This window comes from Fukomys damarensis, unplaced genomic scaffold (genome assembly GCF_012274545.1).
Source record: "Fukomys damarensis isolate Sample0158 unplaced genomic scaffold, DMR_v1.0_HiC HiC_scaffold_16, whole genome shotgun sequence".
NCBI classification, from domain to species: domain Eukaryota; kingdom Metazoa; phylum Chordata; class Mammalia; order Rodentia; family Bathyergidae; genus Fukomys; species Fukomys damarensis.
In genome coordinates, this window is record NW_022900928.1 from 2664021 (window position 1) to 2680627 (window position 16607).

General features: G+C 49.8%; 1 protein-coding gene and 1 long non-coding RNA gene across 6 annotated transcripts in view; one reads left to right on the forward strand and one right to left on the reverse strand.

The window, feature by feature from the left end:
• The window catches only part of Mpped2 (metallophosphoesterase domain containing 2), a 149070-nt gene that overhangs the window by 1766 nt on the left and 130697 nt on the right, over positions 1–16607 (forward strand). For 2 of the 5 annotated variants that reach the window (XM_010640423.3, XM_010640424.3), the window contains exon 2: positions 3940–4178. In XM_010640423.3, coding sequence (XP_010638725.1) covers positions 4051–4178 — 128 coding nt within the window. In that variant the 5' untranslated portion in view covers positions 3940–4050. Of the gene's footprint in view, positions 1–55; positions 414–3598; positions 3717–3939; positions 4179–16607 lie in introns of those variants that run through there. The other 3 variants (XM_010640422.3, XM_010640425.2, XM_033764055.1) reach the window with 3 other exon arrangements.
• Positions 11266–13834, reverse strand: LOC104873632. Its single transcript, XR_783530.2, has 3 exons — positions 13477–13834; positions 11662–11779; positions 11266–11547 (listed from the first exon to the last, which is right to left on the reverse strand). It is a non-coding gene; the product is annotated as an uncharacterized LOC104873632 (long non-coding RNA).

Below are 16607 nucleotides of genomic sequence, written 5' to 3' on the forward strand. Positions count from 1 at the left end.
CCTTGGCCTCGGTCATCATCACTCTGGGCAGGGAGCACAGTCGCCCGGAGGAGCCTGGCGGAGGCGACGCGGTGGCCACGCGGGGCCGGGGGAGGAAGGCGAGCTGGCGCTGCAGGAAGGAAGGAAGGAAAAGGGGAGCCGCGCGCAGTCAGGAGGGCGGGCGAGTGTGCTGTGTGCATGTGTGTGCATGCGTGTGCGTGCGCGTGTGTGCCTGCATGCTGAAGCTGCAGCCCCTCCAGCTGCCCACCCCAGATTTAAAACAAACAAACCAATCCAAAGTGGAGAATTCCGCGCTCCAGCCCCACCCTATATAGACTCCACGCGTTGCCAGGCACGGGAGCAAAGCCCTGCTCTCCCTCCCTCGGAAAGGATGCGCCAGCTGGGTGTCCGCAGTGCGGGGGACAAGTTCAGGTGTAAGTGGGGGGGGCGCCCCGTGCCCGGACGGGAGGGCGCGTGAGTCTCCGTGTCCGCACCCTCGAAACTCTGGCGGAGATGCTGGGGAGGGCGCGTGGGCGCGGCTGGCACGCGCAGGATGGGCAGCTGCGAGTGGGCACGAGAAGTAGGGGGTGCGCTGGGGTGTGAGCAGGAGGCAGGAAACAGCGGAGTTGGAGGGGGCGAGTCCAAAGTCCCTGCAGGCTGAGGCCAGCAATGTCCTCTCTGGGAGGGATGACAGCAGCATCCTTGCTTGAACAAGATGACCCAGGGCGCTTTGGCGTAGCCTTTGTCAGGCAGGACGAAGGGTAGAGAGGTCATGAACTGTAGCTTTGGAACTTTTGGTAAATTGGACTTCTGTCTGGGAGGTGGAGACACTGATTTAATTCTTCCACTTTTTAGTCCTTCTCTTGCCACCGATGTGAAGAAGGGTTCCGAGTGGATCTCTGGGGGAGAACGCCTCTGGCTGTGCAGCCCGAGGGGCAGTGGCGGTGACTGCTGTCCAGGAAATGCCAAGGGTGCTCACATGATATTTTTTAAAAAGCAGATTAAACAACACCACCGTCAGCCCCTGTTAGGCATCTTGGCGCTTTGTGGCAGCTTTTTGTGGGGCAAATGTGTTGAAGTTGGAAATAAAAATTCAAAAAAGAAAACTGCTCTCTTTAGCTGTTGTGGATGAAAAGGTAAAGGAAGTGTGAGGAGGGTGAGAGGCTCTGAAATAAAGTCCTTTGGGTGCTTTTACTGCCTAAAAATGGGCAGTAAGGTGTCGACCACTGGCTGTTTTAGGCAGCATCCTCCTGTTTGCTTTGAAGATTTTTGTAAATTTTCGTTTAGAGGGAGATGATTTTGCTGTGAGAGTTTTAAAAATCTAGTCTTTGCACGTGTTTATGCTTAGTGTTCTTAGTGTCTGTTCATTGTGAGATGTGGGTGGAGGAGAACAGTGCATGTTAAGAAAGCAGCCTTTTCTTGACTTGTCTGTTGCAGTGCTGGGCAAGTTTTGAAGCTCTCTGCCTCAGTCTGACATTTTCTTCAAAGGGCTCCAGATTAAAGACGGGAGGCACGGCAGGTGCACTGTTTCGATAAAACATTTGAAAGGGAGCGTAAAGATGAATTCAGATGAGATGCCAGCCACCCATTTAGTCCCGCGTGTGGAGGCACGGGGCCCTGTGGCTGCTGACGCCGAGAGGTTGGGTTTGTTTTGGGGCAAAGGAGAGAGGGCGGGCTGTGCCCCCGGAGGTGGGCAACCAGCACGGTGACTCGATGGAGGGACAGGTCCAGAGTGCCGGGTTCCCCCTCCTCAGTTCTGTCTCTCCTTAGAGCAGCAGGAGAACTTGGGAGGCCGCGAGGCTGACTCCCACAGGTCATGGAAAGGTGTTTAAATTCTAAGTGTGCACACCTTGTTTCTAGGCCATACTGTGCTTAGTTAGTGTGTTTACTCCACGGGTGCAGACCAGTCTAGACCCGAGTCTGGGTCCCCTTCTTCTGCAGGTTCTGTGTTTCACACAATAGGCATTGATGGAAGGAACATAAGAATTGCCAAGTGATTTTTATACCATTCTCTAATTTATGCAAACACTAAGTTCTTGCAGACTGGAAATGTGCATTTTCCCCCTCGCGCTTTGATGGCTAACATTCTTTTTAATGACAGTCATTTCTATAACAGGAAGATGTTTTCATTTGTATTTACTTTTCAGCGCCACGCAATTATGCAGTTTTGCGCTTCAGTCCCGTCTCGGTACTTTGTGTCTCAAAAGAGAATTACAGTACTTAGAACAGGACTGCAATTTGAAGCAGGTGTTGTGTTTTACTGTTATGCAAAATAACAGTAAAATATAATTGTGGAGGAAATTAAGGAAACAGCTGCAAACTTGGTATGAAAACTGCTACATTATGATTTGTAAGCAGTTCTTATAGGTGTTTTATATAGGAGGAGAGGGGCAGGATTTAGATTGAGTTAATTCTGCTGGCCTGGCTGTCTGTCAGCCGGCGCCCCAGGACTCACACCGCCCAGCAGCCAGAGCAGAACAGAGCACCCAGAACTGCGGGGCTCCTATTGCCGGCACCGCCCTGGGAACTGGGAAGGTGGGCGTAGTTGAGCTCACCCTGCTAGCGGGAAGAGGGCAGCGGCTCCAGTGGAATTTTGGGGCTTTCTCGGCTCAGACCAGCATATGGGGGACTACACTGCCCCGGGTTGTAGAATAATAAAATAAATGGCCTATGGCAAGCCATCTGCCTTTTGCTCGATATTTAATATGTTTCGTGCCAAATTTAAATCAAATCTTCTAAGTATTTTTGTTCGAGGTAGCAGCTAAGGTTTCTGGGGCTTACTGGCTGGCGAATGTGGCAGGCGCATTCTGAGAATTTAAAGTAAGAATATGGGTTCCCCAAGGGCTCCCCGAGAAGTGTGCTTCCTGGTGCTTCTCTGCCACGTTGCTTACCAGCACCAGCCCCACCCGGAGTTGCTTTTCTCTGTCTTTGCACACCTACCATGAAAATAGACATCTTCACTTCTCCAGCCAGTGTAGCAGCTAACAGTGATCTTTTCAAATGGATCCGAACTCATGGAAATGAAAAAGCAAATAAGTAGCAATGAGCAGTGAGAATTATACAGCACCAAGAACAAGGTGTCAGATGTCTTGGCTGCCACCCTCTCTCCTCGGCCAGGGCCCAGAGGAGTGGGTGCTGAGGGACTTGTCCTGCTGGTAGCCCAGTCCCAGAAGCAGCTGGCTTTTCCTCAGTGACTGATGGGTTTAAAGTCATCATACTTCAATCAGCATGAAGTACGTGGCCAGAGATAGAGGCACAGGACACCAGGCCTTACATACTGTGGGAACTGCTCGGGAAAAAGTTGTATGTGATGTGTGCCTATTGGAGTTCTGCTCAGGTATCTGATGTGAGCACATAATTTTGTGTTTTTTTTGCTTGCATTTGTCTTGCCTTACACAGATCCCTTAAACAAGTAGACTTCAAAGGATTATCTGGAACCAACTTTGCAGAAACCGAACGTTCCAATTAGCAGGGACGGTTGGGAAGAGTCTTCTCTCTGAGCATGAGCCGTTTATAGCAGACACCATGGCAACTGTGGGTTTGGCCCTTCGTAATCTTGTTAAGTGCCATAATTATAATTAAAGAGGAGATCTGAGTTCGGATGGCTGTGAGATGATTTGCTATCACCAGCGGGGCCCTTGGGAGCGGAATGTCCACTCCGAAGTGTGTGTGGTGATGAGTCAGGAACAGATGCACCCCTGAGGCAGCAGCCCCGAGGCAGATCTCTGCAGGGCCAGGTTTCAATGTCTCAATGTCGAATACTCTTTATAATTTTCAGTTGTATTAGTGCATTTGCAGTGCAGGATTCCATTCACGGTGGGGAGCTGGCGTGAGTCCACGGCGCGTCTGAATTGTTATTCTGTGCCCTCCTCCATCTCTGGTCCCCTCTGTCCCTCAGAAGCCTCTTTCCCCTGGTTCTCCTCCTGCACACGCACCCACAGTGTATGCTCTTTCTTGTAGAAACGCACAGCGGCATTGATGAGTAGACCCTTGGATTCAGAGGGCGGCTGAGTGAACCATGCCTGCTCTCCTCGTTTGCTCCCGGAAGCTGTGACCCGCTCATGCCGGAAGATGGCACATGGGATCGCTTCCCAAGGCAAGGTGACCATCACGGTGGACGAGTACAGCTCCAACCCCACCCAGGCCTTCACGCACTACAACATTAACCAGAGCCGCTTCCAGCCACCCCATGTCCATATGTAAGTATTGCCTGGAAACTGAGAACCAAAATAGCAACTGGGAACCTAGAAATGAAATGAGAGAGAAAACCATTCTCTCCCGAAGTCTGCCGGGGAGAATGAAACGATCGCCAATGATTTCCAAAGCAGATGTGTGTCTGTGGCTTCAGAAGCCACCCGGAGGAATCCCGTGCATCTCGTAAACTATTCAGACCTCTGGGCCTCTCCACCACAGGCTGACGTTGGGTCTCTGGGGCTTTTGCAGCAGCTCGCTCATTTTGGAGGTGGGCACGGGGAGGGTGAGGTTTTCATCCTGCCGCATGGTGAATTTGGGTGGCATCTCTTGGGCCCCAGTTCACTTACTTTCCCCGTGTGATTGCCCCTCTGATAGCTGACTCTCACATGTCTAGCATTTTCCCACATCTTGCCACTCTACCCCTTCACTAGGGCCCAGGAACAGGCCTGATTGGCACTAATTGCTCTGCTCTGGCTGAATCTGTCATCTCGCCTGTTGCTGGTGAAATGTGCCACATGCGGGGGCCTCAACGGTGTAGGGGACGGAGGATGAGGGACAGCAGAGCCACTGGTTCCGAGCTGCTCTGCTCTCACTCCCTGGTGCTGTGTCCAGTCCCGTGAGGTCAGAACGGTGAAAGGAGCCAAGACTGGGAGCTACCCAGAGGCCAGGGTTTAGCAGCACCAGTACCCGCCAGCTCCTTTCCAGCTGCAGGGTGTGTGGCTTTCTGCAGAAGAATGGGGCCAAAGGTCACCATCTCCCTCATTTATTCCAGGCCTGGTGCTCCTTCTCTGTGAGGCCCTTGCAATGTCGAACAGGAGTCTTTCAGAGCAGGCCTGGGCTTCTTTGAAACCTATTGTGCCATTGGACAGAAAGGAGGTTACGACTCTGGAGTGTTTTTACCACCCCTGGCAGAATTGAACTCACGGCCTGTCTAAGTCACAAGCTCCGTTTTAAGTGATTGTGTATGTGGGCATTTTTTGAAAAATAGGAAGATTGTCCCCTCCAAACACACACCAACAATGCCCTTCAAATTTGGAAACACTAACCCACGGGAAAGGCTTCTCCTTGGCTACCCGGACATTGGTGTGAGCACGGAGATGTGGCTTTGCAGGTGCTTTCTAGAGAGCCAGCTGCTCACTAAGATTGACCTGGAGGGGGAGAACTAATGCAGCGTGCTTGGGAAAAAAGGAGGAAAGAAGAAGAGAGGAAAGAGGAAGAGAGGAAAGGACGGAGGGAAAGGAGGGAGGGAGGGATGGAGGAGGGGAAGGAAGGACAAAGAGAAAGAAGGAAGAAAGCGAAGAGAGGAGGTGATGGTGAATGGAAAGAAAGAGAGGGAAGGAGACAGGACGGAAGGGGTGAGGAAGGAGCGGATGAGAAGAAGGAAGGAGGCCTCCTTGCAAATGCTTAGCACTAGCTTACTTCAAAGAGTTGTCGTACTTCACGCTGGGTGCATCGTGATTAGAAGGGTGGCTAACGTGATTGCACGGACAAGATTTGTCATGTGAATTTCTCTTTGCTGAGATGGCTTTTCTGAACAATAGGTGCGCGTCCATTTCCAGTCTTCTGATTCTGTCTCCGTGTATTTGTTTTCCCCCCAGTGTGTGGCAGGATCTGTGCATGCTGTGCTTAGGGCACTCGGTCTGCTTTTGCCGCTGTGGTGTTTCGCGGCAGGGGATCACAAGGAACTCTGGACCCTTGTCCAGCCAGGCCAAGCAGCGATGTCTGGGCAGATCCCTGGAGAACAGGGTCTGAGCACGTCTGCCCGCTTGTCCTTGGCTGCAGGGCCAGAGAAGGCAGAGATGTTTGAGGAATCATGAAACCTTGGACTCCACCTGCTTCCATCTAGCATGAAACATCCAAGGGATGAAATCATACCCTTTTGGGGAAAAAAGACCTGAAAAATGAGATTAGCAGTGCCGCCTAGGTAGCTGTGTGGCCCCCAGGACTCAGGCCGGGCTCTCCCACAGCGGCCTGGAGCCCAGGGAGTCCCCCAGCACCCCATCTCACCCCATGTCCACTGCTCGCCAGCCCACAAGGACTGTGCCCACCCAGTGCCTCAGTGCGCCACCGTGATTTCCTCCTGTCCATCCGTCCTCCCGTCCATCTGCCGTCCTCAGTCTTGTCTGCTGCTCTGCGTCCGGTCCCGTCCTCTGTATCACCTCCTTCCCACAGGGCTAGTCCTTCCCTCAGGTGCTCAGGAGCACAGTGCCCCCCAAACCCACCCCCCCAGCCACTGATTCCGCGGGGCATCAGGGTGAGCAGGGTGGTGGACGCTTGGAGATTTTCTCTGGGACTGCTGAACCACATCTTAGCATTTTGGAGGTGTGAAGGTGTGTTTGTTGGGGCCCCGGCCTACCTTCCTTTTCTTGTTCTTGGCTTTCCCTGCCAAAGGTTGCTGTTACTTTGTAGGCCTTATAACCTGGCACCGTGAGCAGCCGGTGGTAGGTGCTCAGGTATTTTCCTTGAGTGCAGTGATGCTATGTTCCTTTTATCAATTTTGAAAAATTACCCTTAGTCTAGATACAAACTTACATGGGTGGGAATAGCTCTATGACATATTTAGTCTAAAATTTCTTCAATTTTTCTGCAAATTTCAAGATGTTGTGACAGAGGTTTGGCCTAGCCCTTAAAGACATTTGGTCTTCTCCACTTGAGTGGTTGTTTGTTTATTTTATGCAAGATTCTTAAAACATTTGCTTTCCTTTTTCATGTCCGCCTGAGTCTGGGCAGACCCGTGGTGTCACCGGGACTGGACTTGAAATTCTGGTCCTCGTCCTGGTCCTGTTTCCTCCTGCACAGCTCGGCGGTGACAGGAGGTTCTCTCATCTGCACGAGGGAGCAGCTCACTTTCTGTGGGGTTCACTGGGTCCTCACTCGGCTTCACACCTCACTCTGGGCAGTGTGATTGCATTGCTGGGCCTCAGTTTACCCGTGGAGAACCAGTTTGCACCAAATGACAGTAAATGATCTTTTCAGCTTGACTTTCTAAGGTCACAGTGAAGACAGACCTTACACCCAAGGTACTGCTGTAGGGGAAAAAATAAACTAAAACTCACTTTCCATCTGCATGGGGCTTATGGCTGATTTCAGAGTTAACATCTCCTCTTGTTCTGGGTGGTTTTCCTGAGCCTTTTTCTGTAAATTCTGACAAGGTTAACACCAGGTTTAAAAAGAGCCATGGCCTTGAGTCAGCTTGTGGCATAGGGAAATTTGTTTTGTTTTTTGTATTTTTGAGAAAGCAATCCTAGATGGCTTCGGGAAACAACATTACAGCACAGCCTCTGTCCCCTTTCTGGGTTCCACTAACCGATGAGCTGCTTGGAACTCGAGGGTTATCGAGGCTCCACAGTCCCGGACCCCTTCATCTTCATAAGCAGAATGTTGCAGAACGATTCAGCGTTTGTAATGATGAGGCGAGGAGGTGCTTCAGATGTTGTTCTTTTTTAATAACCAGAGGCCTAATAAAACATCACGAAGCCTGTGTAGGGCATCTGCACTGCCGGCTTTAACCCTGAAAATCCTGCGCCGGGGGCAGCCCCTCAGACGCCCCATTGAGTTAAGTCTTCACCCTTTTCTTTAAGGACTGGCTTGGAGGAAGTTCAAGTCAAATTTTATTTTCAGCTTACTGCTGTCCTTGTATGTGCCTTCGGTGGCAAACGCTTAGAATCCTGCTGTGCTTCAGGGCCGAACCACCTGTGGTTACCCCAGCAGTGCACGGCGTGGGACGCCACGGCTCCCCTCGCCCCACCTGTAAAGTGGGGCCCGAGGAGGTGAGATCTGTCTTGCGCTGTTGTGAGTGTGGAAGGTCGTGTGAAGCTCTCAGCAGCATTTCTGGTCTGTAGACAAATGTCAGCTGCTGTCATTCCTGGTTATGTGGTGGTTGTGTAGCGTTTTCACGATTCGGAACTGTCCCCATCCAGGCGGACACTCCGGGGCGTGTGAATCACTGGTTGACTTAATCCTGTTTCTCAAGGAGTTGTCACCAGCCCTGGCCCATGGGGACTTTTCCAGGCAGGCCTTTGGGTCCGCAGGGTTGGTAGGCGTCCTGATTTGGTGCCTGTCATGACCAGAGATAGCGTGGGAAGCTCATACTTGCCACCGGTCACTCATGACAGAGGTCGTGCTGAGGAGAGGGTGTCAGTGCCCTTGGCCCACCGGGATGGCCCTGACCCCTTACCCCATGGCATTAAGAGAAGCATCCAGGGCTGACCAGAGTAACGGGTTGGGTGCACAGGACACAGCCTGGGCTGGAGGAATTGGACATGGTTAGGGAGACCGATTGACACATGCTGATTGTGCCAGTTTCTGGTTTGTTTGGCTGATGATGGGAGGGTTTTGGTTCTCAGTCCTCTGTAAAATGGGCTTATCAGTGTTCAAGATGGTTGTAGCCCTTGAATGAGATGTTGTATGTGACGCACAGTCTTGAAAATGGATATCGCTGAGACTGTGGCACGCAGGAAAAGTTTGATGTACCAGCTGGTGAGATGGTATTAGCATCCGCCGGTCTCCCCTGAGAGGCTGTGTCAGGCCTGACAGGTCCATCTCCTGCTCTCTTGCCCTGTGCTGCCCGTCTCTACGGCTGGGACAGGGCGAATCCAGAACGATCCTTTAGGGTCCCCAGGTGTCCGTTTCATGCGAAACTCGCACAGGCTTGTGTCTGTTTGTCTGATCTCAGCGTTTGTTCTCCTCTAGTTCAAGACTGTGGTCGGAAGCAGCTGTTTGTTTCAGGTCTGTGTTAGGGATCTTTAATTGAAAAAACAGAAGAGTTCACAGAAAGAGTATTATACAAAAATGCAGCATACATAATACAGGGTGGTGAAGAAGAGTATTGTGCAAAAATATAGGTATATATAAGATATATATGTAGGGCATGTACATCTGTAAGTATATTTGTATAATCTATATCTCTCTCATGTATATAAGAAAGGTAAATACCACCATTGAGGGTATATATATATATATATGTATATATATATATATATACATATATATACATATATATATATATGTATATATATATATATATATATATATATACATATATATATATATATACCCTCAATGGTGGTATTTACCTTTCTTATATACATGAGAGAGATATAGATTATACAAATATACTTACAGATGTACATGCCCTACATATATATCTTATATATACCTATATTTTTGCACAATACTCTTCTTCACCACCCTGTATTATGTATGCTGCAATCTTTCCACACTTAATTCTCTCTGCAATGATGGTCTCCAACCTGATTTTCCAGTAAGGTCAACATTGAACCTAATCATGAATTTCATTCAGTTCTTGTCCATTGTGGTTTGCGAGCAGAATTATGGAAAGAATTGAGTTTGTGAACTGAGGTACTACAGAGAGAGAGAGAGAGAGAGAGGCAGAGAGAGAGTGGCAGAGAGGCCACCATTACTCATAATTATTTAGGGAGTAAACTTGGGAATTGGGAAGTTTTGGAGAAGCAGTGTTGCATAATGACCTTACACTTTTTATTTTACAGCTGCTATATAATTTGAATTATTTCATATTTACTTATTTATTTATTTTTATTTATTTATTTCTGGTACCAGGGATCAAACTTGTGACCTTGTGCTTGCGAGGTTGAATTATTTTTTTATAACACTTAGATGATACTTTGTAATAAAGATTTTTTCAAAAAGAATGATAGGAATGTAGTTTGTCTAGGCCCAGCTCGCTCCGAGGTAGTCCTGGGCTTTGCCGGGGCCGAGCTTCCTACCAGTGGTTCCTTCCTCCATTCTGCGGTGCAGTCAGGAGCAGGACGAAGGCTCTCGGTAGAGTCCACATAATTCAGCATGCTCATGTTGAGAGTAATGTCCTGGATTCTGCCTACTTCTTCGTCCTTTTTAATGCAGTATTTCTAAATAGCATCTTCCGGATGCATTTTTAGAAGCCGGCAGAGTAGACAGCATCAGTAAGCAGGGAGCTTACAGCAGTGGGCCCGACTGACTCTAGTCCCGCTGTGCTCACTTATTCTGTGATCTTTCACAAGTTGGGCCTCTGAATTTTGGGTTCCTTCCCAGCGACTGGACTTGATGGTCCACAGTGTCACCCCTTCCCATGCAGACAGTTCAGGATTTCTCCTACTTCTTACCTTTTCTTCTGTCTGTTTCAACTTGAGAACACAAATTTCACATCATTAGTGCTATTCCAAAGGGAGAGAGTGGATTAGTGAGGCGTCGTGGGGATTGGACAGGAGAAAGAGCCTCTCCGTCCTACCTATGGAGAGGGAACTGAATGAATGTACGTTTGGGCCCTGAAGACGCCACTGTCCCAACGAGGTAGAGATGTGTACTGTGCTGCAGGGGTGGGCTGCCTTAGAAGGTTGGGAAAAAGACTTCTGAATCCACACTCCTGTCGTGGCCAACCTCTTTGTCATTCTTGTTACAGATTCATGCCTGGCCTGCACATTGGCATAGCCATAATTTTTTTTTTTAATGTTTTCAATGAGAAATTTGTCTTGGAGATACTGAATGGCCCTTTTAGTTTGCACTCATGTATAAACACGGGTATTTTTCTTTTCCTTTCTCATTTCTTTTTCAAAGTAAGTTCTTTATCCTAGGCACCCCCGAGGGGACCATCCTGTGGTCTGTGACAGTTGGGCTTCGTTTCAGAGCTCTTTTCCTGTTCTATAGATTTCTTTGTTTGCATCCGAGCATTAAGAAGGCAATGTAAAATTAGATGTTTTGTGGATTTGGATTTATTCTTAGAAACCTAGCTGTGTGTTGTGTAACTGGATAGTGTATGTTGTTTTCTTTTTTGACTATTTGACTCTGAGGGAGTGTAAAGAGTTCTGACAAATAAAGCAAATCCTGCCTACTGGATTATGTGTGGATTCTGGATTATGAAGTAGTTACCTACGTTTGTGGGGATAAAGGTGGTCAGAGAGGAAGTGGGCCACAGGCCATGGACAGACACATCCGGCCCTGGGGCTCTTCGGATGGCCTCTCCTTGAGGGCCCAATCTCCCTGCTGCTTTACATGGCTTTGTTTCAACCTTTCATGGAGATGTTTTCATAAAATGGCAAGCAAAACTAAAAAGCACTACAAAAGCTCAAGTGCGTTTGAGACAGATTCCGTTTTAATTCTGAGATTTTACAGCTTATGAAGATGAGATTTTATGATATAAAAACAAAGCCAGGGCCACTCAACTCACCCCGTCTCCTGTAACACCGCCTAGGGAGTACGGAGCTCTTTCCAGAAACCAGAGGCTCAGCCCAGCTTGGAAGGCCCGGTCCTCCGTGTGTTTTTCTTCCTTCTCGGTGTTGCCTTAGCTCTCTTCTTCCTTCCTCTTCCTCCCTCTCAGACTTTAATAGGAACTTGGAGATTAGATATGCAGTAGCTCCCCTAGAGTGGCCAGGATTATTTCAGGATCAGTATGGACAGACTACCACTCTCACGCAGACCACCATGTTAGTCTTTTTTTTAAAAAAATATAAAAAATACCCTTGGAGACTCTACCTGGGTGGAAATTTTAACTTCACAGAGGAAGCTGTTGGATTATTGGCCCTTGCAGTATTTGGCTCTGCATATTTTTGCTTCTCTTGCTTTGAAGATGATTTTTCTTCACCTTCTGTCTCTGTAAAAGGATAAAATATATGCATATAAGAAAATGGATTTTTGCAAGTTTTTCACTTTTTTCTTCCTTACCACAAATCAAAGATATAAGCTCCTCTAGTTGGTTTACATTTTTGGTGCAGTTCTGTGTTATGCATGAAAGCTGTTGAAGCTTAAAAACAAAAAGAAGGATGAACATTGCCATCCAGTAACGTAGACAGTTGCTTTTTCAGGATGTGATGGTGTTACGGTTTGAAATTCTGAGGGAGCTGCAGACTGTTACGGACCCTGGGTTGTCTTTGGCTTCCTTAAAAGATGGCGCTGGATGGGACTGCCCCTTGGCACCAGTTCCAGACTCACTGACTAATGGTGGACACAGCCTCTACACCTTCCAGCTCAAAGATGGGGCAAGTCTTGGCTCAGACAAGTATCTTTTCCCATGTTGCTGTGGGCTCTTTTGGCATCTACCTAGATTGGCTAAAACAAGGAGATTACTTCTACCTGCTTTCAGGTTTGTGCCACCGACCTGCATTCACACCTTTCATTTATCATAAACTTTATTTAAAATGTGCCTTGAATAAAGACTTAAAGCTGAAATCAAGAAAAAAAAATACAGTCTCTCCTCAGTGACGCAGCCCCAGCATGCATGCCTCCCTAATTTCCTGAAAGAGTTAGGTTTTCCCTATGATGTATATATTTTACCAGCTCTGTGTAAATCATGAGTTTTGAAAATTTAAAAATTTTATTTCATTTTGTTTTGATTTAATCCTTCTGCAGAGATAACCTCAGAAGTCTATCATATAGTAACAATTCTTTCTAAATCACAAAAATCACATCTGTTGCTCTTGACATCTTATATCAAATATATGCTATTTTAAAAAATTACACAAGTTCTGTGTACTGGTCCTGCTTGGGCGGAGCTATGGCCTGGGTATCTGTGTCCCTTCAGAATTCTTCTGTTGACACCCTGACCTCCAAAGTGATGGCAGTAAGAGTTGGGGCCTCTGGGAAGTGATGCAGTTTGAGAGTGAAACTCTCAGAAATGGGCTTGGTGTCCTTAGAAGGGGCCCAGGAGAGACCCCCTTCACCCAAGTGAGGTTCCAGTGAGAAGATGGCCGCCGTGACGAGGGAAAGGGAGCCAGGGCCCAGCAGTCGGGGACTCTGCCTGGATGGGGCCTTTCCAGCACCCACAGTTATGAGGAGTGACTTTCTGCTGTGTGTAAGTGACCCAGTTTACAGTAGTCATGAAGCGTGAATGGACTGAGGTTGGCAAGGAACAAGTGAAGAGGACTTTCATTTCTCATGGAGGATAAAATGGAGGAAGGGGGGCGTTCGAGCGAGGGAGAGGAGCCAGCAGCTGCCTCTGTGAGATCACGCATGGGCCTTGGCTCTGACACTAGGACAGGGCCAGTGTCCATCAACCAGGAGAGGCGACAGACTTGTGCCCAGGCTTTCTGGGGACACACAAAGTGACCCCCCATAGCAGTGAGACCGGTACTTGGAGGAGTGGGGAGAGCGGTTTGTGGTACTTTAATCTACTTTGATCTCTGGGGCGGAACAATTTTGATTTTTTAGGCCCTTTCAGGCAACCAACTCTTCAGGTTTGGATTTCACTAATTTTTAAAAAATGCATCTGACGAATAGCGAACGATGAACCAATAAGACTGTTTGAACCTGGGCTCTCCCGAGGTTGCCCGTCTGTCAGTGGAGGAGACTTACCGAGTGAATGTCGGCGCCGATCCTGACTTCCACGGGTTAACTGGTCTCCACTCTGTTCCAGTTACGGGCACAGCTGGTGGCTCTGAAACCTATTTGGGTTCACCAGACTCGGGGAAGGGAGATGGGGCTGCTGTGGGGAGAGCAGTGTCCACCCGGGAGGCTACCGATTCCTGACTCTTCCGCGTGTGCGGCAGCCCAGTTGGGTATGGTGTTGGGAGCCCTGCTCTAGCCTCACTCCTCACGGATCCTGCAGAATTCAGGAGGAGAGAGCCCAGGGAGAGGCTGTTGTCTGTGCCGAGGTTCCCGGGCCCCCCTTGGCCCCCATCTTCCCGTCTCCACCCGTCACCGCCTGGACACACGCAACACGCTCTGCTGTTGATCTTGGAACTCCATCCCATCATCTTGGCAACCGGGCAGGGACCCTCCGTGCTCGGCTTGGTTGTCATTTGTTGTTAATTATCTGTTACCATAAATGCTGCCCTTTGAGAAAGAAAAGGGGGGATGTTTTGAAATATTTCCTGCAGTGTGTAAGTGGAGCTTCATTTTCTACGGACAGAAGAGGAGGGGGAAAAGGACCTTTGGGGAACTCAGGGCAGCAGAGGGCCTGGCTTTTCAGACAGGCTCTCCGTGATGCTGATCCTCCGCCAGCCTGGCGCCGAGAGGGCCTGCAGATGCAGCCTGCCTGTGTCCGAGGGGCACCCCGCTGGAGAGGGGGAGCTTCCCTCTGCACTGGGCCTCGCTCTCCTGCTCTGGGGCTGTTAGGACGGGCAGGGTGGGAAGGGGCCCTGCTCACCTGCTTTTATGAGGTGTTTATTTTGTCAGGAGTGGGATGAAAACGAGCCTTTTGGCCATTAGTGCATTTTAGCCCTGCTCTCCCTCTCCACAGGGAGAGAGTGTCACGTTATAAACACGCAGGCTGCTTGCGGAGGTGCTGGACCCCGCAGCAGAGCAAAGGTGTAAAACAAAAGAGGGAGAAAGAGAGGGAGAGAGGGAGAGAGGGAGGGAGAGAGGAGCAGGGCAGTGACTGTTGCTAACGTAAATCTGGGCACAATTAAAAACGTTATTAAAAAATGAAGTCATTTGAGAAGTCAGGGAACGATGCTCGCTTGTCCAGAATGGAGTCTGTCGTGGGCTGCACCCCTGGCCCTGCCCTGCGCAGTCTCCCCACGAAGTCTGTCTTCTCAGGGGGGACCTTGCTACTTCCGCAGGTGCCGGTGGCGCAGTGCAGAACTCGGTGTGTTCAGAATCGCTGTCCTGGCGGCTTCCGCGTCCTTCACCCCAGGCCCACGCAGTTTCCCTGGCTGCGGAACCCACTTCCTGCCAGAACCCACTTTCTGCTCTCTGTCCAGAGAGCAGAGCACATCTGTTTTTCTTGTTCCCCGAGGAGCTCCATGCAGGGCCTGGGTGCCCAGTCCCTGCCAACCTGGGACAGCCGGGGTGCGGGCTCCCTGCAGGCCACGCCAAGCGTCTCTCGGGCTTTTCCTGGACGTGACGAATGTGCCTGCGTCCTGAGGAATCGAGGCAGCAGTGCTTGCCTGGAATGAGCCCCGTTTCCAAAGTTCTGCTTTCACTGCTGTGCTCCTTCGCTCTCGGGTTTCCAGGCGGCTGCTGGGTGTGAGTGGCTTCTTTTAGATCACAGGTGACAATCAAATTGTAGGACTGAAAGGGAGGGTTGGATCAGTAAACGAGTGACTTGGTAACTATTTGACAGGAGAGGAGGAGACTGGGCGGGAGACTGGGAACTGAGAGGAAGCAGCTCTCCAGGTGCTCCGGGGGAGGCCGGGGAAGGATTTAGCACTTTGGATTTGTTAGAAGCTGTGAGAAGTCCGGTGGGCCCGGGCTCCGTGACTTGGGTCTGAAACGTGAGGCCCTCGCCTGAGCCATGGGACTGAGTTAGGCCCAGGGGGCCCTCCCCGCAAGCCTGGCCCTGGAACACGACATTATTTCCTTTAGAGGAACAAGCGACAGAGAGGTTTCCGGGGCCGGTGTAGACCGTGCAGGGCCGGCCAGCCTGCTGGTGCCAACTTCGGTGATCGTCCACCCATCCCAAGGTCTTCATCGCAGCCTGGGTTCTGCGCTGATGTTGAGGAGGAGAGGGGAGGATGCATGACGGGCCAGCCTTTGAGGAGCACCTCCTGAATTGTCTTTTTTTTGAATTTTAGTCAGAGGCAGGGTCTTGCTATATAGCTCAGGTTGCCTTCCGATTTGTGGCGATCCTCCTGCCTCAGCCTCCAGTGTGCTGGGATTTACAAGTGTGCCACCACACCCAGCAGGGGTCCCTGAGAAGTGGGGGTGGCCGTGGGGTGGTCCAGAGCCCTTGACCTGACCTGGAGGCTCCTAAGAACCTGGACTCTTCCTCCGGGTGCTGATTTTTCCCTGACCTTTGCCCCTCATTTGGGGATGCTCCCCCACCCCCCAGTAGGTGTCTCCTCCCCAACAGGCATGGCTCCCTTCAGTTGCCTGATCTCACCGCATCTTCCAGCTGTAACGGGACTTATTTCCTCAGCTGTGAGTGCAGTGAACACACAGTTTTCCTTTATTTTGTGCTCTCTGTATCCACGGCATGTAACAGTGTTGGACACTCCACAACTGAATGAATGGAAATCGAAGCTGGGTGCAGTGGCCCAGGCCGGTCATTCCAGCCCTCTGGAAGGCTGAGGCAGGAGGATCACAAATTCAAGCTCAGCCCGGGCAACTTAGTAGCTTAGTGAAACCCTGTCTCAAAATAAAACACAAAAAAATGGGCCTTGGGTTTAATCCCCAGTAGTATGGAAAAAAAATTGACCTTGCCAGAATTCCGCAGATCAGGATGGAGTTCGTGCTGCTTTGTTGACATCGACCGTGTTTTGAGCGTGTGCTTTAGGCTTGACCTTGTCCTTGAGTGGCTTCTGTGGGTCCCCGTGTGTTTCCAGGACCGAGCGGGGTGGCGCTGAGCGTGCCTACTGCTGCCACTGCCATGCTAATCCTGCGATGTTTGCCGGCCATTGGCCCTGGCGTAGGAAACGTGAGTCACTTTGCACATGACCTGAAGACTTGGCTTTCCTCTGTCGTTCTTTAATTTAAAAAGCAGAAGCGTCAGAAAGCACGTCGTTTTACTTCCTTGTGGTTTTTTTTTTTTTTTTTTTTTTTTT